This window comes from Trachurus trachurus, assembly GCF_905171665.1.
Source record: "Trachurus trachurus genome assembly, chromosome: 21".
NCBI classification, from domain to species: domain Eukaryota; kingdom Metazoa; phylum Chordata; class Actinopteri; order Carangiformes; family Carangidae; genus Trachurus; species Trachurus trachurus.
Window position 1 is genome coordinate 33,163,657 of NC_139899.1, and position 24,053 is coordinate 33,187,709.

At 39.7% G+C, this 24,053-nt stretch overlaps 1 protein-coding gene across 4 annotated transcripts in view; it reads left to right on the forward strand.

Annotated features, from left to right (window-relative positions):
- The first annotated feature begins 886 nt into the window (after window positions 1–886).
- sf3b1 (splicing factor 3b, subunit 1) overlaps window positions 887–24,053 on the forward strand; it is a 47,066-nt gene continuing 23,899 nt past the window's right edge. The window contains exons 1-12 of one of the 4 annotated variants that reach the window (XM_083996377.1): window positions 887–935; window positions 3,553–3,725; window positions 4,709–4,810; window positions 6,067–6,181; window positions 9,771–9,850; window positions 11,360–11,545; window positions 14,034–14,517; window positions 16,240–16,361; window positions 17,137–17,334; window positions 17,445–17,546; window positions 18,464–18,643; window positions 23,522–23,608. In XM_083996377.1, coding sequence (XP_083852503.1) covers window positions 908–935; window positions 3,553–3,725; window positions 4,709–4,810; window positions 6,067–6,181; window positions 9,771–9,850; window positions 11,360–11,545; window positions 14,034–14,517; window positions 16,240–16,361; window positions 17,137–17,334; window positions 17,445–17,546; window positions 18,464–18,643; window positions 23,522–23,608 — 1,857 coding nt within the window. In that variant the 5' untranslated portion in view covers window positions 887–907. Of the gene's footprint in view, window positions 936–3,552; window positions 3,726–4,708; window positions 4,811–6,066; window positions 6,182–8,746; window positions 9,851–11,359; window positions 11,546–14,030; window positions 14,518–16,239; window positions 16,362–17,136; window positions 17,335–17,444; window positions 17,547–18,463; window positions 18,644–23,521; window positions 23,609–24,053 lie in introns of those variants that run through there. The other 3 variants (XM_083996376.1, XM_083996378.1, XM_083996379.1) reach the window with 3 other exon arrangements.

The window sequence follows — 24,053 nt, forward strand, 5'->3', positions numbered from 1 at the left end:
GCATAATTAGCAGGCAAAGTTTTGTTTTCGTTTCTGTGTAATATTAAAAAAAAAAAAAATTAACCAACAAACCAAAAAAATGTGTATTAATGCATAAACAGGTCAGGATCACATGTGGAGTTCCAATAGTTCAAAGGTCCATAGTTGGATTATTCACAATTTACAATTCAAACAAACAGTTACAGTGATTTAAGTTTCTTAAAGTAACAATACTATCTTTATAGTAATTAATAATAATCACTAAAATATTAAATAATGTAATGATGATATGACTCTGCGTTTAGTGGTCAGGAAAATACAATATCATTCATAATTAGTAGGCCAGGTCAAAGATACTCTACCATTTCTTAACCGTCACTGGCCCAGTTTAATTTTAGTTTCAATACAATATTTTTATACATATTGTTTACATTTTAATCATAATACTTTTATGCACAGTTTTGAACGCATGGTATTTTCTTTCAATTGTATTTGAAGAATGTAAATTTTCCACTCTGATATTTATTTAAAAAAAAAAAAAATCTCAGGATAGTTTTACCTTTTACAACTAATGTTTTTTTTTTAAATTTATTTAAACAAATGCATTTACAAACTAGTCAGGCAAATATTGTATCTGTCCAAAATTTAACAAGAGCAGACATCATGTTTCAGAGATAAGAATTAAGAACAAAAATTAAGATAAGTGAGTAAAAAACAAAACAAACACATATCATATATGGAAGGGAAGAGAAAAAGAAAAAGTAAAATAAATAAATAAAAACATACATTAAATCATCCAGGATTAAAACAATTGTTACGCTACATAATGTTTATTGAACATGTTGTAAACTGATCTGGGAGCAGCGGGAGAAGACGGAAGTCTAGATTAACGCACTTCCGGTTCCAGACTCAGACAACCACCACCAAAATGGCGAAGATCGCCAAGACGCACGAAGGTAAATGAATTGCAAAATAACTATTTAAAAGCCTAAATTTTCTGATCTTTTTTCGCCTGTTTGTATTGAGTTAGTTGTTGCGGTTCATGTTGCAGCGACTGAAGCTCTGAGTGTTTTAGTATTTAGTTGTTTTTTAGCAGCGCGGCCTTGTGACGACGCAACGCGGACGTTGAGATAATGGCGCTGGTTGTTAGCATGTTAGCTTCGGCTAGCCTACGACGCCGTGCAGGATTTAACGATTTACCGCTTTAAAAACGCGTAGTTAGCGAACATGTAACTTCAAAATCACACAGTCCACTTCCTTAACTGAATAAATCAATATATTATTAGTTGTTGGTGGTTAGTTAATGCCGTTTTTGCTGTGTTGTTGTTGTGTTGCTTTCTGCTGTTAACGTTAACTAACCCAGTTAACAACACGCTAACGCTACTCAACCACACGGAGCTAAAGTTAGAAGAAGCTGCAGCTCTTAGGTTTCAACCAGCCTGGTGGTGTGAATTAAAGATACCTGTGATTCTCTAGTCTGGCTTAATGCGTTTAACACTTGGTAAATTAAGCCTGAGGAGCAGTGTTGTGTGGTGATGATGATGATGATGGGATGTGGTCTGATAGAACATAAACAGCCGCACCGCCATTTTCTGCGCATGTAGCCCGATGTATTAAACACAAGTACATGATTTCGGACCAGAATGAATGAGTTAAAATGTGTTCTCTTTTCAGATATTCCTCTACCATGAGTTGTAGATTAATTGTAGTAGCATGTGTTGAAAACTATGATGCTTTTGTGATGATTTATACTGATTAACATTGAGACATGTGAAGTGGCTGCGACTGGGGAAGGTCGTGTTTACAATAATGTAATCATGAGTCATGAAACCACCACATAACACCACGCAGGGCTCCAGTCTGCACCAAAATGGAGGCGTTTTGCCCCTAAAATTTGAGACGATGCAAGTAAATTGTTCATCTACTTGCGCATGTGCAACCACAACCAGTCTATTTTTCTAACCTTGGTGAAACGTGTAGGCCAATGCGTGTGATAATCATGAATGAAAAGGTGAATAATGAAAGAAATGTGAACATATAGTATATTTTTGGGGGCTATTTTGCCTTTTAATTGACAGTATAGTTGAAAGAGACGGAGAGAGGGGGAATGATCGGCTGCAGCAAGGACTGTGACCTCAACCCACTTAGCCACACATGCTCCTAAATGTTTAATTAAGGGGCGACTGTGCCTTCAGTGTGAGAAAAGTTACTCTGGAGCCCTGTATCTTATTGTGTTTGTGTAACATAAAATGCACATTTCAGATTGTGTCCCTATGCATCACAGCGGTGTGAAGCTGGAGCCTCGGTATCAGTGGACACAGCTGAGAGTTAACTATGAGCTGGTGGTGATGTCCTCTCCTTGATCGTATCAGTTGGAAATAGTTGGAAAACTTGAGTTTTTTCCTCTCTGAAATGTTTCCCGGTTTTTATAAAAATACTTGTTGTTGTGGTTAATTTTCTCCTGTTCTCTAAAATGTCCAGTCGCTGCTTCCTTGTTCGCCATAATCTTATTGTGTGGAAGGCACAGTGAAAACATTTTATGACTGAAACTCAACACAAAGAATGAAACTATTGGTCCAGGAAAAAAACCCCAAACATTATGTATAATTTAAATAGTATAACACCTTTATATCAATACCTTTATGCCACATATGCCACCAGACAGGCAACACAAGGCCGGTTACCGCTGCCAATAACTAAACTCACACACACTAACATTCAAAAAGCAAATAAAGCAAAAAAAAAAATATCTTGGAATTTCATATCTGTAAAATAACGCACACATACACACAAAGGGTCTTATGTAGGGTAATAGGGTCTCTTGTTGTCATTTTCATTTGTTTTACCCTCTTATTTTATTCTTTTTATTTAATTTTATTTTGTAACTGCTGTACATCGGAGTTATCTTACACGTGTTCTTTGATGTGGATGATAATCTGATGGTACAGATTTAATGTAAGATTTTGTTGACTTGTCTTTTTCATGTTGTGATTGCAGATTTATGTTTAAATGTTAGGGCTGGGACGATATGCTTTTCTCCCGATTCGATTTTTCTACGATTTTTTGGATGGCGATTCGATTTAAATTGCGATTCTACGATATTGCCGATTCTCTCGATTTTTAGTCGCATTTTTAACATTTATCTGCACACAAACACTGTAGGAGCCTATAAATTAACATACTCCATTATAAAGTGAACTTAAACCCTTTTCAAAGCCTGTACTCTCTGTATGTAAAAGAGGCTAACAAATACACATTGCACAATATTTAAAAAATTTCAAAAAAAAAAAAAAAATTCAAAAAGAAAATTTCTAAAAAAAAAAATCGATTTTTGAAAAAAAAAATCGATTTAAAAATCGTCAAAAAAGATATCGCGATATCTATGTGAATCGATTTTTTCTCCCACCCCTATTAAATGTAGCTACTGGTTTTAACTGTGGACCCCAGGAAGACTAGCGCCGTTCTAGTGTGCAGCTAATGGGGATAAATAAATCAGGCGATCACATTTTTCAAATATTATAATTCGTCACTTTTTAATGTTTTTTTTTTCCTCGTTTCCGTTTCCCCTTGCAGACATCGAGGCCCAGATCCTGGAGATCCAGGGGATGAAGGCCACCCTGCTGGAGGAGGGGGAGCAGGGGGTCGGCCTCGTCTCCACCGGGTTCTTCGACCAGGAGATCTACGGAGGCAACGACAGTCGCTTTGCCGGCTACGTCACATCCATCGCTGCCAACGAGCAGGAGGATGTAAGTGTGTTTTCTAGATCCAGATCTCTCTCAGGAAGCTGCAGGAGGTTTGTTATTCTGGTGCCGACCGCTGCAGCTGGAAGTGCTGCAGGCCTCACCTCTTATGCTGTTAATTATAGATGATAGATAGAAGGCACAGCTTTGTGCAGTATTTAAAGGGATATTTCTCCCCAAAAATTGAAGTTTCAGAGTCCTCCGTGGCTTCTCTGAGTTACAGGGGGTCTCGGCGTAGCAGTGCATGTCCATATGACGGTTGCAAATGGATACCAACTGTCTTCGTAACAAAAAGACACACCAAAAAACATCCAAATACCTCCATGCTGCTCGTATGTAATGTCCGTCTTGTACTGAAGCCTCGAAATGCGAAATTGTCCCGAAAAAAATTAAATAAGTTTATATTTCAAGCTTGTTTGTAGCAGAAGCTTCTCGAAGCTCCTCTTCCCGGTTTGGTCAAATTTGGATGAACTGGGAAGAGGAGCTTCTGCTACAAACAAGCTTGAAACATAGACTTATTTAATTTTTTTCTGGACAATTTCTCATTTCGGGGCTTCAATACAAGACGGACATTACATACGAGCAGCATGGAGGTATTTGGATGTTTTTTGGTGTGTCTTTTTGTTACGAAGACAGTTGGTATCCATTTGCAACCGTTATATGGACATGCACTGCTACGCCGAGACCCCCTGTAACTCAGAGAAGCCACGGAGGACTCTGAAACTTCTCCCAGCCCTTAGTCCACATGAGGGGGAGGAGATCATGAGTGAAATTACAATTTTGGGTGAACTATCCCTTTAATGCTTCAATTCACCAGTTTCCAAGTCAAATCTTCTCTGGTTGTGTCGGTTGTGTTGTTGCAGTTCCACGGTTGTTTTGTTGTCGCAGCTCGACTGCTCCTCTCTGCCTCTCTGTGTCTGAGCTGGGAGAGTCTTGCCTTCGACGGTGAGATTTGACCAGACTCTTGTTTCTCTTCCTCTTCCCCTCAGGACGATGAAGACGACACATCAACGAGCTTGTTGGGACAGAAGAAGCCCGGCTACCACGCGCCAGTAGCAATACTCAACGCCATTCCTCAGTCAGATGAACAGGTGTGTGTGTGTGTGCAGAAGTAACAAATCCCCCAAAATCAGCATTGTTGCCAATCATTGACATTTCCCAGACTATAACTACAACTATTCTACTTTGCATTCCATATATTGAAAATACTGGCACCTTAAATGTTAAAATTAGCACTTAAAGCCTTCAAATTGGCATCTATGAATGAAAGAACTAAATGGTTTATTTTGGTCACAAATCACCAACGTCAAAGTCAACCATTTTGCATGGATAATTTAGCCAGCACATATTATCATACATAAATTAAATCATATAGTGACCGAAAAGGGAACAGGCTTATATCTGCTTATCCTGTACACTCCATGAGATTTGATTACGTAGAATATCAAAAGTACATAATTAAGATGAAAAGAATCATTATTGTTATTTATAATTATGAATTATTTTACATTTTAAGGCTTTCTTAAAACTCAACAGAGAACTACATAACTTCAATTTAGCGCTAAACTTATTCTAAAGGGCTGAATATTTGAAAATAATTTAATTCTTGGTAGTTATGATCAGGACTGAAGTGGAATAAAAGATTTATCATATTAACGTATGATATCTTTTCACCAGTTCTCTATATTTACACAAAACATTCAGGAGCTGAATCTATTTTTGATTCATTCATTCAGTCCAGCACCTAGTTTTAATGTTTGAGGATGTGCATGCTTCGCGATTCTCTAATATTGGCACCTATAATTTTAAAATGAGCACCTAAAGCATTTAAATTGACATCGAAAGGGTTGAATACTTGGTAGTTATGATCCGGACTGAAGTGGAATAAAAGTTTTATGCAAAAAAATTGATATGAGAAAAATGTCCCTTTGTAGAAATTTAGGAGTTAATTTGCTACACAGTGGAAACTGTGTAGTATAGGATTTTACATTATATTACATTTTTTAGTCAATGTACGTTCAAATTATTGCCAATGGTGTGAATTTTTGGAAATATTATAGAGAAATTTCTCCAAAAACAGTTAAACATTTGTAGAAAAAAGTGGTAAAAATGTTCAAAAAAAGAAGAATTCTAGAAAAATGTGGTAAGATTTTTTTTTTTTAGTTACACATTTTCAGAAAAGGGTTGTCAAATTTCTCAAACGATCCTAGAAAAAAGTGGTAAATATTTTCAAAAAAGAAGATTTCTTAAAAAAAAAAAAAGTCAAAAGATTTTCAGAAAAGGTGGCAAAATTTCTCAAAAACGATTGAAAAAACTCACACTCTTCTCCTCCGTGTCTGTGCTGCAGTACGACCCGTTTGCGGAACATCGCCCACAGAAGATCGCCGAGCGGGAGGACGAGTACAAAGCGCGGCGCCGACAGATGATCATCTCGCCGGAGCGTCTCGACCCGTTTGCAGACGGTAAATTTCCCCATGTTTTGTTCTCATTACGCCTTCCCCATTTCCTCCCCCTTTCCTTTTTTCATGGTTCACTTTTTCGTGACCCCCTCATGACTGCCAATGGTTTTGACGCCCGTAGTTGTGCTGTTCAACCCTTCGACCACAATGCAATAGCTTGCCTCCCAGACTCTCAGCCTTCCCTGTGGTCAATCCTGTGTGGTCAAACTCAACTCTCTCTTGTGTCACTCTACCTTTTTGTTTTTTGTTTTTTCTCTTCCCAATAAACGATCATCTACATTCACACCGACTTCCAACTTTGCAGCAAATGACAGTGATGGCTCATAGTAGTTTGTCTTGATTTGTCCAATATTTACTGTCATAATCTCAATAATGTGCAAAATAAAAAGTTTCCCCCGGGTGTGTGCCTTTTAAAAGATTTATATAAAAAGAAAAACCAAACCCACTGTGGGGTTACCATGCTTTTCAGTGGGACAGGTGGTTAGGTGTTGAATGTTCAACAGAAGGAAAGTCACCTAACACACATGGGTCGCAGATGTTTTGTGTGTGAGTCGAAGGGTTAACAATCCCATGTTAGGAAGAGGCAGAGGCAGGAGCAGCTCTGGTGGAACTGACTCTCTGATCCCAGAGCAGGAGAACACACAGACAGGCTGGATTATTAGTATTATTACAGTTAATATAAATATTAAAGGGATACGCCAACATTTTTTCCCCCCGTGTCTTGCCTCACTCCCGAGTCCATGACCAGCAGATAGACACCATCCTTTCGACTGTGTGTGCAGTAACAAGGGAGATAGAGCCGTATCGCCCGTAATTAGCTTAGCTCAAACACTGGAAGTGTATGGGTAGTGTTAGCCTGCCTCCACCTAAAGTCGCTAATTAGCTTAGCTCAAACACTGGAAGTGTATATGGGTAGTGTTAGCCTGCCTCCTACCTAAAGTCGCTAATTAGCTTAGCTCAAACACTGGAAGTGTATGGGTAGTGTTAGCCTGCCTCCACCTAAAGTCGCTAATTAGCTTAGCTCAAACACTGGAAGTGTATGGGTAGTGTTAGCCTGCCTCCTACCTAAAGTCGCTAATTAGCTTAGCTCAAACACTGGAAGTGTATGGGTAGTGTTAGCCTGCCTCCTACCTAAAGTCGCTAATTAGCTTAGCTCAAACACTGGAAGTGTATGGGTAGTGTTAGCCTGCCTCCACCTAAAGTCGCTAATTAGCTTAGCTCAAACACTGGAAGTGTATAGGTAGTGTTAGCCTGCCTCCACCTAAAGTCGCTAATTAGCTTAGCTCAAACACTGGAAGTGTATGGGTAGTGTTAGCCTGCCTCCTACCCAAGCTGAAATCAGCAGTCAGAAGCTGATTTCATTTTAGCTCTAAACTCTGTAAATATATCACTTTATCCACATTTCAAACATGTTTAGGCGAGAAAGTAGCCGTTTAGATCAGCAGTGTGTCATTAATTTGTCTAAATACCAGCTGTTTACAATTTTGTTTGGACGAATTTGGCGCTACTCAAGCTAGCCGTTGTGACCAACGCACTTCCGGTTACTTTCATAAAATAAAACACCCGTTGCCCTTTACATACAGAAAACCATGACGATAGAATTTGTGCTTTTACTTTGAAATAGGAAGCTAACCTACCCTCGATGTAGCTAGCTTGAACCAAAATAAAGCGTCTTTGCTTGAACCCTCCGTTTTGACCGATCTCGTCCCGTTAGCGGCATTTGACCGCTCAAGATGCCTTACCGGAGAGTTTTGTCAGCTCTGAGACGAAGATCGGCCCGCCGGTTTCCGTTTAGAGTTGCTGAAGAGTTTCTCTGATGACTTTAGGTGGAGGCAGGCTAACACTACCTATACACTTCCAGTGTTTGAGCTAAGCTAATTAGCGACTTTAGGTGGAGGCAGGCTAACACTACCCATACACTTCCAGTGTTTGAGCTAAGCTAATTAGCGACTTTAGGTGGAGGCAGGCTAACACTACCCATACACTTCCAGTGTTTGAGCTAAGCTAATTACGGGAATTACGGCTCTATCTCCCTTGTTACTGCACGCACAGTTGAAAGGATGGTGTCTATCTGCTGGTCATGGACTCGGGAGTGAGGCAAGACACGAAAAGAAAAATGTTGGTGTATCCCTTTAAATATGAATTAACTCTCCCAGTTCCTCTTGTGTCTGGGTTAGTGATGGACAATTAAACGACTGCTCAGCTTGTAGAGTTTCTGTAGTTTATCCTGAATGATCCTGCTCTTAGTAAACGCTGCAGGAATGTTTAAGTTTAAACACATTAAATGATCATTATAGGATAGTTTTTAGTTTTATTTATTTAGCTGCAGCTCCACTTGCCCTGACCAGCTGCTGAGCTGGAGGGGCCGACCATGAGTCCGCCTTTATCTGAAGAAGCCTGCATGTAGAGACGAGCTCTTTGTACAGAAAAAAAAAGTTGTTGTGTAATAAATAATATATTTTTATTTTACAACTCTCTCTGTAAAATAGAAATATGTTACCAAAGAAAAAATTGTGTTACCACGATACCACAGGCCCATACTAACTGTCCTTAATTTCTCTCCTACAGCAGTACTGCTTTGCCAGTCCTGTACTGCACTCTGTTAAGGGTGCAGCAACTCATCCTGTGTAGGTTATGGGGGAAAGAAAGAAAGAAAGAAACACAGAGAATCACTGTCACTTTTTTTCTATTTGGCCTTTAAAAGAAAAGAAACCAGCAGATAAAAGCTGAAAGCCGAACATTAGACTCCACATTGGACCTTTGTCCTGAGAGGGAAACAGTGAGCAGTGCTGTTGAGACTCATCATCATCTCTTTTTTTAATTTTTTAAATATTTTTTTTAAATATTTAAATGTGCTAATGTGAATCCTAGATGATATAAAAACCCCAGAGTCTCTTGACTTGACTTCATCTCTGAGCTGCTACTGTAAATAAATACACTGGGAATCTGGATGATGATGATGATGATGCCCCAAGAAGATGCTTTATTTTTTCTTTTTTACATATTTTTTTTGAGTGCCGTTAAATCAATGACACCCAGGTGGTATACTGTTGTGTGTGAGTTCAAACCCTTTTCCAAAGTGTTACTAATGGTAAAGAGAAATTTTCTAGGCTTCTTTTCTGCCGGTTGAAGTCTGACTGCAGAAGGACCCTTGGCACTGAAAGTGTACGTATTCTGAAGAGCGCAGCCCAGGACCCTGCATCAGTGATGGCTATAACTTCTTAATCCACTTAAAGAAAAGCACCACAACCACAGCTCTGCTCTCTATGTATCTGCTTGTTTTTCCACTAGATTGATGCATTGACTGTATGTAAGAAAGACCATGTATATTTGTATGTAATTCAGTATGACTTTTGTTTGTGAATCAGCTAAGCAGGAACTTAAAAGTTAATCTGTTGGTAACGACCGAGTCAGGGATAGCTGGCTGTGTATAAGAGTGTGCGTGTGTGTATATACAGTACATATATATTATGTGTGTGTGTGTGTGTGTGTGTGTGGGTGTGTGTGCGTGCTGGCTGTGTTTGTAGTCACCGGGGTGCAGGAGTGTGTACTGATGAGTGTCCTTTGTTCTTGTTCGTGCTCTTTCGCGCAGGGGGCAAAACGCCGGACCCCAAGCTGCAGGTCAGGTCGTACGTGGACGTCATGTTGGAGCAGAACCTGTCCAAAGAGGAGGTGAGCACACATGTTCATTCACATATCAATTCACCAATTCCCTCATCCATTCATCTGTAAATTACAACTGAATTGCACAGTAATACACATCCACTGCAAAAACTCAACATCTTTCCAAGAATATTTGTCTTATTTCTTGTCAAAATGTCTCAATTCTAGTCAAAACTAAACTCTTTCCACTTAAAATAAGACTCATCACCTAAAAATCAACTTGTTTTTAGATCATTTTCACTTGTTTCAAACTAATTTTCACTTGAAATAAGTAGAAAAATCACAAAGTTTTTTTGTGCTTGTAATAAGAAAGAAAAACTTGCTCCACTATCAGATTTTTCTACTTATTTCCATTGAAAATCTGCTTGAAAGAAGTAAAAAGTGTTTAAAAACAAGCTACTTTTTAATGTGATGAGTCTTATTTTAAGTAAAATTAGATTTGTTTTGACTAGAAATGACATTTTGACTAAAAATAAGACAAATATTCTTGGTAAGATTTTTGACTTTTTGCAGTGTTCACGATTCCACTGACAATACAGATGGGGATGAGATGATCGGTCCTCCCCCAATCACACAAAAGATGAAATTAATAAAGTACAACAATTGAGAACATAACTCCTTATAGGCTTAGAACAAGAATGCCTGGGTGCACATCTGTTATACTAGAGAAAAACAAATTAAATACTGATGCATAAGGGTTGAAACGGAAAAAACATGGATGAAAAAAGAAAATGGATATAAGACCTGGTACTAGACAAACGATAATCCATCTTCCCATCTTTCCAAAAACAGACCCTGTTTGAGTCTTACAGCAAAAGTAATTCTTTCCATCTTAAAAATGTTATAAATGATGTCAAACCACTCGTCCACTGTAGTTTTTTCTAGTTTTAGCCACTTCCTTGTTATAGCTTTTCTAGAAGCGGCACTTAGAATCTGAAATACGTATTTCGTCATTAGAGGGGACATTTCATTTTCTGATGGTAAAACTCCTAAATATAATGATACAAACTTAAAAGTAGAATAGTAGAAAAGAATAGTGTCTTTTGTTGAGCTGGATTGATAAAAAAAAATCTAATAAGGGCTTTTCTCCCTATTCGATTCTTCTACCATTTTTTTGGATAGCGATTCGATTTAAATTGCGATTCTACGATATTGCCGATTCTCTCGATTTTTCTGTCTGCATTTTTGCACACAAATACTGTAGGAGCCTATAAATTAACATACTCCATTATAAAGTGAACTTAAACCCTTTTCAAAACCTGGACTCTATGTATGTAAAAAGGCGAACAAATGCACATTGCACAATATTTTTTAAAATCGTCAAAAAAGATATCGCGATATTTATGTGTATCGATTTTTTTCTCCCACCCCTATAGATATTCCCAATCTTCTTCACTTAAAACTCGATTTCCTTCCCTTTCCCATTTCTGTTTTACATGCAATGGCTAACAATGAGTTGTATTATGATGATGATGATGATGAAGCTGTGACTGATCCAGCTGTTTGTGCCTCCTCCAGAGAGAGATCCGTCAGCAGCTGGCAGAGAAGGCCAAGTCGGGGGACCTGAAAGCTGTCAACGGGTCCGCAGCCTCCCAGGCCGCCGCTAAACGCAAGCGCCGCTGGGACCAGACAGCCGACCAAACGCCCAATAACGCCACGCCCAAAAAGATGTCCAGCTGGGACCAGGCTGACAACTCCGCCGAGGTGAGTCAGGTCGAGTTCACCACTGTGAACGGTCTCTGGTTCATTAACAAGTCAAGATTTTAGATTCTTTATTTCAATTAATCAATCAAATCTTATCTGTAGAGCACTTTTCATAAAATAAAATAATAATAAAAACATAGAGGACATTTACACGCACACATTCGCATAAACATAATCATGCATCACACCCAAAAATTAAAACACTGAGGAAACTCTGTCTTACACTCGACAATTTGTACTTTGCAGTGAGGAAAACACTAGAGAGTGGATAAAAACTAAGATAAGTGGAATAGAATTAAGGAATATAAATAGATAAAATACAAAAAGAACAATTAAAACAATAAATAGTGCTATAAATCTTAAAATAATACAATTCAGTTAAATGCCAGACTAAAAAGGGAGGCCTTCATTTTGCTTATATAGACATAGAGTTACAGTTTCCCTCAAATAGCACTTAGATTAAGATTAAAAAATATAAATAGCAAGATAGGTAGATAAATGGGTAATTTAATAATCCCTCAGGGGTCCCTGGCTCCTTTTTTGGACACTTTTTCCATTTTTCTTGATGAGTTTGATACACAATGTAACAACTCCACAGTGCTCTGGTGGACAAGTTGTGAGCTGCACATTCACCACGCTATGAGATAATAACACAACGTTACCACACAGAGTTGTTTTAGAGGGAAATACAGAGACTGTTGATGAAAAACTGTCCCTGAAGGCAACGCGCATCAGCGGTTTTGCATGAATTTACCTCTAAAACAACTCTGTCTTGCCAATTTGCCAAAAATGTTGAACTATCCCTTTTTAAAACTGGCATTTAAAGGGTTGAAATTCTGGAAACTATTGAATGTTTGGTAGTTTTGAGCAGAACTGAAGGGGCTTAAGAGATTTATGCAAAAAAAAAAGCAGAAAAAAAATTGATATATGATTTTATAGCAGTTGTTTTGTATGTGCATTTTTGGACACGAAGGTCCCGAAAGGATGTAAAGTGTTTTTAAATACATAAAACCACCAACAAGCTATTTCTAGTCGTTTCTAACTCTGTTTCTAGTTGTTTCTGTTTCTAGTCGTTTCTAACTCCTCTGTTTGTAGTTGTTTCTGTTTCTAGTCGTTTCTAACTCCTCTGTTTGTAGTTGTTTCTGTTTCTAGTCGTTTCTAACTCCTCTGTTTCTAGTCGTTTCTGTTTCTAGTCGTTTCTAACTCTGTTTCTAGTTGTTTCTGTTTCTAGTCGTTTCTAACTCCTCTGTTTCTAACTCCTCTGTTTCTAACTCCTCTGTTTCTAACTCCTCTGTTTGTAGTTGTTTCTGTTTCTAGTCGTTTCTAACTCCTCTGTTTGTAGTTGTTTCTGTTTCTAGTCGTTTGTCGTTTCTAACTCCTCTGTTTGTAGTTGTTTCTGTCTCTAGTCGTTTCTAACTCCTCTGTTTCTAACTCCTCTGTTTCTAGTCGTTTCTAACTCCTCTGTTTGTAGTTGTTTCTGTTTCTAGTCGTTTGTCGTTTCTAACTCCTCTGTTTGTAGTTGTTTCTGTTTCTAGTCGTTTCTAACTCCTCTGTTTGTAGTTGTTTCTGTTTCTAGTCGTTTGTCGTTTCTAACTCCTCTGTTTGTAGTTGTTTCTGTTTCTAGTCGTTTCTAACTCCTCTGTTTCTAGTTGTTTCTGTTTCTAGTCGTTTCTAACTCCTCTGTTTCTAGTTGTTTCTGTTTCTAGTCGTTTCTGACTCCTCTGTTTGTAGGTTTCTGTTTCTCGTCGTTTCTAACTCTGTTTGTAGTTGTTTCTGTTTCTAGTCGTTTCTGACTCCTCTGTTTCTAGTTGTTTCTGTTTCTAGTCGTTTCTAACTCCTCTGTTTCTAGTTGTTTCTGTTTCTAGTCGTTTCTAACTCCTCTGTTTCTAGTTGTTTCTGTTTCTAGTCGTTTCTAACTCCTCTGTTTCTAGTTGTTTCTGTTTCTCGTCGTTTCTAACTCCTCTGTTTGTAGTTGTTTCTGTTTCTATTCGTTTCTAACTCCTCTGTTTCTAGTTGTTTCTGTTTCTAGTCGTTTCTAACTCCTCTGTTTCTAGTTGTTTCTGTTTCTAGTCGTTTCTAACTCCTCTGTTTCTAGTTGTTTCTGTTTCTCGTCGTTTCTAACTCCTCTGTTTGTAGTTGTTTCTGTTTCTATTCGTTTCTAACTCCTCTGTTTGTAGTTGTTTCTGTTTCTCGTCGTTTCTAACTCCTCTGTTTCTAGTTGTTTCTGTTTCTCGTCGTTTCTAACTCCTCTGTTTGTAGTTGTTTCTGTTTCTCGTCGTTTCTAACTCCTCTGTTTCTAGTTGTTTCTGTTTCTAGTCGTTTCTAACTCCTCTGTTTGTAGTTGTTTCTGTTTCTAGTCGTTTCTAACTCCTCTGTTTGTAGTTTCTGTTTCTAGTCGTTTGTCGTTTCTAACTCCTCTGTTTGTAGTTGTTTCTGTTTCTAGTCGTTTCTAACTCCTCTGTTTCCAACTCCTCTGTTTCCTCAGCAGACGCCCGGACACACCCCCGCTCACACGCCGTCCAACAGCCGCTGGGACGAGACGCCCGGCCGCCCCAAAGGCAGCGAGACGCCCGGCGCCACGCCCAGCACCCGCATGTGGGACCCCACGCCCAGCCACACGCCGGCCGGCGCCGCCACGCCCGGCAGGGACACGCCCGGCCACGCCACGCCGGGACACGGCGGCGGCGGCGGAGGAGGAGGAGGAGCCACGGGCAGCGTGCGTAAGAACCGCTGGGACGAGACCCCGAAGACGGAGCGAGAGACCCCGGGACACGGCAGCGGCTGGGCCGAGACGCCGCGCACCGACCGGGGGGACGAGTCGGTCGGGGAGACGCCGACGCCGGGCGCCAGCAAGAGGAAGTCGCGCTGGGACGAGACGCCGGCCAGTCAGATGGGCTCGTCCACGCCGCTGCTCACACCGGGGAAGACGCCCATAGGAACTCCTGCTATGAACATGGCCACGCCCACGCCAGGTACACGCCGCTCACACGCCCCGACACGTGATCCGAAAACATTAAGAGACCACTCCCAAAATCAGGGTTCCTATGCAAGTATAGAAAGTATGGAAAAGTATGGAATTTGATTTTATACATTTCCAGGTCTGGAAAAGTATGGAAAATGGAAACTATTGTATGGAAATATACACTATATTACCAAAAGTATTCGCTCACCTGCCTTTACTCATTCTATGAACTGAAGTGCCATCCCATTCCTAACTCATAGAATTCAATATGATGTCGGTCCACCTTTTGCAGCTATTACAGCTTCAACTCTTCTGGGAAGACTGTCCACAAGGTTGAGGAGAGTGTTTATAGGAATTTTTGACCATTCTTCCAAAAGCGCATTGGTGAGGTCACACACTGATGTTGGTCGAGAAGGCCTGGCTCTCAGTCTCCGCTCTAATTCATCCCAAAGGTGTTCTATCGGGTTCAGGTCAGGACTCTGTGCAGGCCAGTCAAGTTCATCCACACCAGACTCTGTCATCCACGTCTTTATGGACCTTGCTTTGTGCACTGGTGCACAGTCATGTTGGAAGAGGAAGGGGCCAACATCAGTGTGTGACCTCGCCAATGCGCTTTTGGAAGAATGGTCAAAAATTCCAATAAACACTCTCCTCAACCTTGTGGACAGTCTTCCCAGAAGAGTTGAAGCTGTAATAGCTGCAAAAGGTGGACCGACATCATATTGAATTCTATGAGTTAGGAATGGGATGGCACTTCAGTTCATAGAATGAGTAAAGGCAGGTGAGCGAATACTTTTGGTAATATAGTGTATTTATCTTAATACTTATCTGGGTTTGGTCTTATCTCAAGTTATCTGGATTAATTATTTTGTATGCACTATTGTACCTATAGCTACAATCTCCTGGAAATTATTTGGTTACATAATGGCATACACATTCAGAATGATGAAAACAGATGATTAATTGCATGATTTTTTATATAATGCACAACTATTTACTCAAATATCACAAATTATTTTAATTGTTTTACCCAGAAGTCTGGAAAAAGTATGGAATTTGGTAATTTTAAATGTGTAAGAACCCTGCAAAATGATCGGTTTCTCTGGTTTTACTATTTATATGTTTGATTTTTGTTTTTAGTTTTATTCTATCAACTACTGACAACATTTCTCCCAAAATTGAAATAAAAATATTGTCATTTAGAGCTTTTATTGGCTGAAAATGACTAAACTAGTCTAAATAACAAAAGATATCAAGTCTTTTCAGACCTTGAATAATAATAATAATGTAAAGAAAACATGTTCATATTTATTCCTAAACAACACAGCAAGAATATTTTAACTCAGGAAGAGTTTATAAATCAGTTTTAGTGGGATAATGTGGATGTTTAATCCAGCAGTGGTTTTTATTTATAATCTTCCTCTAAAACCAGATGTGGTTCAGGTGACGACCTCATCAGTGTCTCATTAAGGAGAATGAGTTGTGTTTGTGTTGGTGTTGAAAAGAGAAAAGAAAAGAATGACTGTCGTACATGTAGAGATGCTTTTAAGAAACATTTGTGAAAGTGGTCTCTTAGTTTTTTCCGAAACAAATAGGAGACCACTTTCACAAAATGTTTCTAAAAAGACTCTGGGTTTACAAAAAACAGAGCCAAAGTGAACTCTGTTTACAGGTTTAGAAGTGCGACTGTGTATATAACCTCAGCTAACAGAGATGTAAACGCTGTGTCCAGGTCACCTGATGAGCATGACCCCCGAGCAGCTGCAGGCCTGGAGGTGGGAGAGGGAGATCGACGAGAGGAACCGGCCGCTCACAGACGAGGAGCTGGACGCCATGTTTCCAGAGGGATACAAGGTCACTTCCTCTATTTCATCCTAATTCTATTCTAACCAAACTTTTTATCTAGATTTTAACACTTTACTAGAATTTTAAGTTGTTTTTTTTGAGAGTCTTTTACCACTTTTTTAATATATGTATGTTTTTTAAATTTTTTGTTTTGGAAAATTTAGCACTTTTTCTAGAATTCTAGAATAGAACTTTTTATTTTTTATTTTTTTTTTGGAGAAGTTTTTCAAGAAATTTTTACCACTTGTTATATATATTTTTTTTTACTTTTTGGTTTGGAAATTGTACCACTTTTTCTAGAATCTTTTTTAACTTTTTTTTTTGAGAAGTTTTTTTTACCACTTTTTTAATATGAATATTTTTTAATTTTTTTTTGATACATTTTACCACTTTTTGTAGAATCTCTTAAAACTTTTTATTTTGGAGAAATTTTAGCACTACTTTCTAGAAAATTTAAAAATGTTTTTGTAGAATCTTTTTAAACTTTTATTTTTTGAGAATTTTTTTACCACATTTTTTTTTTTTTTTTTTTTTTTGAGAAATTTTACCACTTTTTTCTAGAATTTTAAAAGTTTTTCAAGAAATTTTTTACCACTTTTCATATTAATTTCTCTTCTAGAACATTTTAAAATGTTTTTGGAGAAAGTAAAAAATCTCTACAATATTTCCAAAAATTCACATGCATTGACTAAAAAAGTGACATTATTCGGTCTCAGAACAAATATTTGTGTCACAGTGCTGACGGCTCCATCTCTCTCTCTCTCTCTCTCTCCTCTTCCTCCAGGTGTTACCTCCGCCTGCAGGCTACGTGCCGATCAGAACTCCGGCCCGTAAGCTGTCGGCCACGCCCACTCCCATCGGGGGCATGACGGGCTTCCACATGCAGGTGGAGGATCGCACCACCAAGCAGATGAACGACCAGCCGTCAGGAAACCTGCCCTTCCTCAAGCCCGACGACATCCAGTACTTCGACAAGCTGCTGGTGAGTGAGCGTCAACGCCTCTGACAACACAGTTAACACACTGAGAGAGAATGAAAACAGCTCTGATGTGGTAACGGCGGCGGCGTTAAACCTGGTTGTGGTTGTGACAGGTGGAGGTGGACGAGTCCACGCTGAGCCCCGAGGAGCAGAAGGAGAGGAAGATCATGAAGCTGCTGCTGAAGATCAAGAACGGGACGCCGCCCATGAGGAAGGTCGGTCTCACTGCATCTACTCTCTACTCTCAGTGTTGGGCACATTACTTTTAAACAGTGGTTAGTTTTAGTCACCAGTTACTTTCCCCAAAGAGTTAATAACTGAATTACTACATTATAAAAGTAACTTATTACCAGGAAAAGTAAGGATTGCGTTACTTTTTTATAAAATGATCAAATATGTCAAATTACTTGGACTCGCCCCGACTAACCAACTAGAAAGTTTTTTTCTGACCAGTTGATGAATTGAAAAATTGTGTATATAACATATGACAAGTGTATTTTTATTTTGTGACGGGACTTCTTGAGCATTTTATTGTCAGTAACAGCATTAAAACAGTAACTTTTTGGATTACTGTCACTGAAAAAAGTAGCGTCATTAGTAACGCTGTTATGTCCCATCACTGATCTATACACTGTAGCTGTGTTTGAAATCTCTACTGCACTATACATCCAAACAACAACAGGCAGCGCCGTTTTCTTTAAATAAAGAAAACCCTACAGGATTTGACCAAACCAAACTTCCACTGTTTACATGATTTCCAACTCAGCTGCTGTCTGGTTTATTACTAGCGGCTCGATCTTCATTTAAAAGATCTGATATCGATTCATAAAATGTAGCAGAGTGGGTCATGTTAGATAAATGTGCATTAATGTTGCTGCTTTTCGGTCAATTTAATATAAACATGAATATTTTTAACAATACACCAAGTTAGAGAGTTCCATCTTTGTATAATAACATTAGTTTAGTGAAAATGTCTTTCATAACCAAGCAGCTTGGTGTTAAAGCTGAAATATCTCTAAATTGGACCTGGACACACACAGGATCAGTCGTCTTATTGGCTGATGGATCATCTGAGTAACTGATCCTCTCCCTCCTCTCCCTCCTCTGTGTCTCTCCCTCTCCTCCCCTCTAGGCGGCGCTGCGTCAGATCACGGATAAAGCCCGTGAGTTCGGCGCCGGTCCTCTGTTCAACCAGATTCTGCCGCTGCTCATGTCGCCCACGCTGGAGGACCAGGAGCGCCACCTGCTGGTCAAAGTCATCGACCGCATCCTCTACAAGCTGGACGACCTGGTCCGGCCCTACGTGCACAAGGTGCGTTCAGCTTCACAGCTCAGATGGGGGGGGGGGGGGGCATCGCACAAAACCTACTGTAGATAAGGGATTAAGCCGGGATGTGTTGGTTATCCTCCTGGCTGAATTTAAGTTCAAAGTTCAAATCTTTATTGTCCCAGTTGGGAAATTGATTTGCAGCCAGGATGTCCAAAACACACACACAGAGCAGCCAACCTCTGTTAGGAAAAACAGCACACAGTGTTTCCCCTAGAATATCTTTTAGGCCCGGTGGTACCCAAAGAAAAACCCTGAACAGACGAGTGGGACAGCACGCACCCCCCCCCCCCCCCCCCCTCTATTAAATTTAAAGGAGGCCCACATCAGGGTCCGACGTTAAGATTTTTTCCTATCTACTTGCCCCATCTAAACTCTTACTTGCCCTGCCTAAGAGGGTTTTTCTGGCTGTGTGGTGCATACTTTCGCTCATGACTTATATATCTTACTAAAACTGTATGCAACACTACACAACAACACTTATATCTTCAGAAATCAGTATTTATCATTATTTATAATTACATTTAAATGGCAACCATTGCAGACATGTAAAATTAGGATGAGGATGAGGATTACTACGCCAGAGTGGAGGGCAGAGAGATCATCTCTAACCTGGCCAAGGTAACGACGAACACGTGTTCACGACAACGTGGTTAAAAGCTGCGAACTATTCTCGCCTGGTCGTCCTGTCCGTGGTCACATCAGGGCTAGAAGTTCGCTAGAGAAACGCTCCAACACGAGAACCAGCAGACGAGACGCCGCCTCCTCGTCTGTTCTCACCCTGCACCCGTTGGTCACAAGCACATATTGATTATTGATTAATCTGATTTAAAATGTCCTTCTTTTAATGAATGAAACACAAATCATTAACAAATGGTTCATGTTCATGTTCATCAACTGTGATGAACTGCTAATTGGTGACGTGATGAGTTTTAATTCACCGTGTTTGTGTTTTGATTGTGTGAGAATGAACTTTAACTTCAGTTTAATCTTTCGAGTTGACTTTATCTGTCACATAAGTGAAATGTTTCCTACTTGTCCTGTCGGGCAAGTTCTTCTCAAATCTACTTGCTAGGCCTGGGACGATAATAAATTTTGCTGGACGATATATTGTCCCACAAATTATTGACGATAAACAATATTATTGACACATTTTTTTACAAATTAACCACTAAAATAATAATAATATTTCATAATAATGCAAGTAGACCCTTTTAAATGCAATAAACTTTTATTTCTGAGGTTTTTTTTTTAACCATTGTAATTGGAATGACAAGAACTTATATAGCTACTATCCTAAATACATAAAATAAACAAAAAATAATAAGCAGTGCAGCTCTTCTGTCCAATAACGTTACACACCTGAAGCTCCACTCTTCATTCAAACAAACTAATGTGACTTCCACAGATGTAAGATTTCATCTATGAGACCAGCATTTATCTCCTATAAAGTATTAAACCAGCCGGCGGTAAACCTCTAAAAACCTGCTGATACGTTTTCATAGTCGTTTTCTGCCCCAGTGACGGAGGTTGACCGGCCCGTGAGCTGCTGCAGACCATAATACATCCATGCTGCAGACTGTGGGAAGCCCCGCTCCTCCTGCTCGCTGCTAACACATGAGTAGTTCCAAAAACATCGGGCGATATGTGGATAAACTGACCACAGACTGGGGATCTAAACTGTGACTTTCTCGCATGAAAAAATATTAAAACTTTAAAAAGTGACGTGTTAACAGCGCTGCAGCGAGAATTACGGTAAAATAGCTTCTAGCTGCTTAGCTTTACAGCTAGCGCTGCTGGTTGCTGCCAAATGCATTCTGGGAAACAAAGATCCTGGATGACTGAGAAGAGGGTTCACTCCTTTCATTCTGCAGAACAAACGGCCCAGGTGCTGAGACCTGCACAGAGTGAAGCCTCTTGTCATCCAGCCTGGTTGGAGGCCAGAGACCAGGAAAACAAATACGTGCGCATGCACATGGCGATATATCGAGGTCGGAAAAATGATCGAGTTCATTTTCATTTATCGTGCGATTAATTGATTTATTGATTATCGTCCCAGGCCTACTACTTGCCCCATCTAAACTCTTACTTGCCCTGCCTAAGAGGGGTTTTTTCTGGCTGTGTGGTGCATACTTTTGCTCATGACTTATATATCTTACTAAAACTGTATGCAACACTACACAACAACACTTATATCTTCAGAAATCAGTATTTATCATTATTTATAATTACATTTAAATGGCAACCATTGCAGACATGTACAATTAAATGCTATATCACATTATTTGACCAGTAGCAGTTACACCCTCCATGCCCTGTCTGAACAGGTGAGCCACCCGTTTAATGTCCGATCACAGTTGAAATCTTGAACTGAAGGGCCGTTAATGGCTAAAAACATTAACCTGGACAACATTTTAACAGATAGCTGGCTCCTCCAGTCAGATTTTGTATTCACATGCTGCAGTGGACAATTTAGCTTCAGTATCTAAAAAAAAATAATATTAGAAAGGACCAATTATGTCCATCTATATGCTCTCAATACTTGGTTGTGGTCATTTGACCTGAACTCCTGGAAATAGCCCAGGTCTTCCCATGTTATTCTAGTTTATTGAGACGCCCCTGTAAAACTCGAGGCCCGCCAGGCCTGTACAATGGTAGGGAAACACTGGCACATAAAGCAACACATAACAACACATAGAACACATAGTGGGCAGAGTAATTATAATAAAATATAAATAATATATAAAATACATGGATGCAAACAGCGCGCCGAAAAGCGAAACTCGCTTTTTTCATGACCAATTAGGTGACTTGTGTGAATCGTCAGATCCGAAGAGTTTTTGTTTTTGAGGGGGGGGGTCTCAGCGTCTCAGCTGGGGTCAGTAAAATGTTTTTCTAACAGGCTGACAGTGACAATCACGTGAAACTGAGGCGAACTCATTCATGGTCGTCTCTGATTACACTGATAACAGCCGACCGCCAATGTTGACGCGCGACGTGCGCGCTCATTAAAGCGGCGCGTATCCGCGTGCAGTTGGTGCGACGGCGACGCTGTTTTTCCCCCCGTGCACCGTGGAGCTGTGCGCCGCGGACATGCACGGTTCCCTACGTTGCTGTGTCAGGCAGGTGTTTCCACGGAGCTCTGCCCCGTTTAGAGGTGAAGGAAGCCCTGAGTGGAAAGACGTCGCCTCCGCGATGTAGAATGTGTTCAATTAAAGTGAAACTAACACATTATATAGGCCTATATGTCCATTACACACTGAATGACACATCCCATGTCTTTATTTATTCAGTTTATTTTAATAGTAATAATTATGACTAACATTCAGTGAAGACCTAAAAATCAGTATCTCCAAAATGGAAATATTGCAAAGGAATTTTTTTTTTAAAGCATTTTTAATATAGAAATGTTGACCTTCTGAAAACTATGTCCATCTATATGCACTACTACCCCCCCCCCCCTGTCCTGACCCGGGAAATTCCTCTCTTTTTTGGTCCTGACCCGTTTGCATCCCTGAAAATAATAAATCTCCAAGTGCAGACAGAGACAAAGTGCATTCAAACGAGGTGAGATAAAACAGACTGTGTGGTCAACACAGCTGTCAATGATCTCACTGTTTAACACTGTTCAGCATTATAACTGACTTTAGCCTCAAGTCGGTTGTTTGCAAGCAGGCTAAATCTATCCTGGTCAAGTTACTATGGTGATTTATTCTCTGCAGCTATAGCCTACTCCAGACCATAATAACAGCCAGGCTTAGTTGATTCTGTTGTCTTTATCTGTGAAGTCAGCCGTCACTCTGATCAGAAGTCAATGTGTTTCATACAGTTACTCCATCTTCTTATGTACATAATACATTTACAAATCTGAGTCCATCTATGATATTTTCTATGACCACTAGTAGCTACATCACTGGCTTCTCATAAAAAGCAGTGGAGCAAAAATAGCAAATAGATTTTTTTTTATTTTTTATAAAATGTTAGAAAATATATTGACCTAAATATTGGTTGAGGTAAGAAAATAAGAATGAAAGTGAGTGAGTGTGAGCAACCACCTTCCAAATAATGTCTACACTTCATCTGAGCATTGTTATCAGAAATGTATTAAACCAACACTAAGGAACTTTTCAACCTTCATAAAATATTTTCATAACTTTTGTGACGACTTACAACAAGTTGAATGACACCTCTGTCATGGCCTGAGGGGGTCTGTATCTCTTTCTCTGGCACTAAGCAGCTTTGAGGAGCATGGTAGGAACCCTGCTGTCACGCTAGTGTTCATGGGAAATGGAGTCTTCCTTCACTTTCACTTTTGCGAGTCACAACAAGGAGGGAACAGGCAAAACGGCACTTTAGCAATGGATTATGTTTGTGTTTTCACTTTGAAATGATCCACTGGAAACAGAAACTTAGTTTTGATGTCTTCTGTTAATTTTAATGCAGGATATTTACAGGGCTTCACGCTAGTGTTCATGGGAAATGGAGTCTTCCTTCAGGCAAAACACTACCGCTTTGGTCCACAGGCGCCGCCAAACTCAACCAAAACTGAAAGTTCTTTAGTACTGCTTTAAAGCACCAGACATAATGCATAATGTTTTTTATAATTAATTCATTTTCACCTGTTGCACTTTTGCTGTATGAACTTGTCTTACTTGTTATGTACTTCAGATTATATTATTATAAGGAATCATTTAGGTAAAGTGCACAACTGTTCATTTGTGAAAGGAACTTGAGTTGTGATTATAGTTTTCAGTCTTCAGTTGTCTACCTTTGTGCAATACCCCCCTGGTGATTGTCGTTATGGTTGTTGTTGTTGTTGTTGTTATGGTAACCGTCCTCTCTCTCTCTCTCCTGTGTGGTTAGATCCTGGTGGTGATCGAGCCGCTGCTGATCGATGAGGATTACTACGCCAGAGTGGAGGGCAGAGAGATCATCTCCAACCTGGCCAAGGTAACAACGAACACGTGTTCACGACGTGTTCAGGACAACGTGGTTAAAAGCTGCGAACTATTCTCGCCTGGTCGTCCTGTCCGTGGTCACATCAGGGCTAGAAGTTCGCTAGAGAAACGCTCCAACACGAGAACCAGCAGACGAGACGCCGCCTCCTCGTCTGTTCTCACCCTGCACCCGTTGGTCACAAGCACTCACTGATTATTGATTAATCTGATTTAAAATGTCCTTCTTTTAATGAATGAAACTCAAATGATTCATGTTCCAGTTTATCTGATCAGAGAGTTTCAACTGTGATGAACTGCTAATTGGTGATGTAATGAGTTTTAATTCACTGTGTTTGTGTTTTGATTATGTGAGAATGAACTTTAACTTCAGTTTAATCTTTCAAGTTTAAGTAATAGCAGTTAAATTCTTATGTACCTTTTGTTCATTGCATAGAATA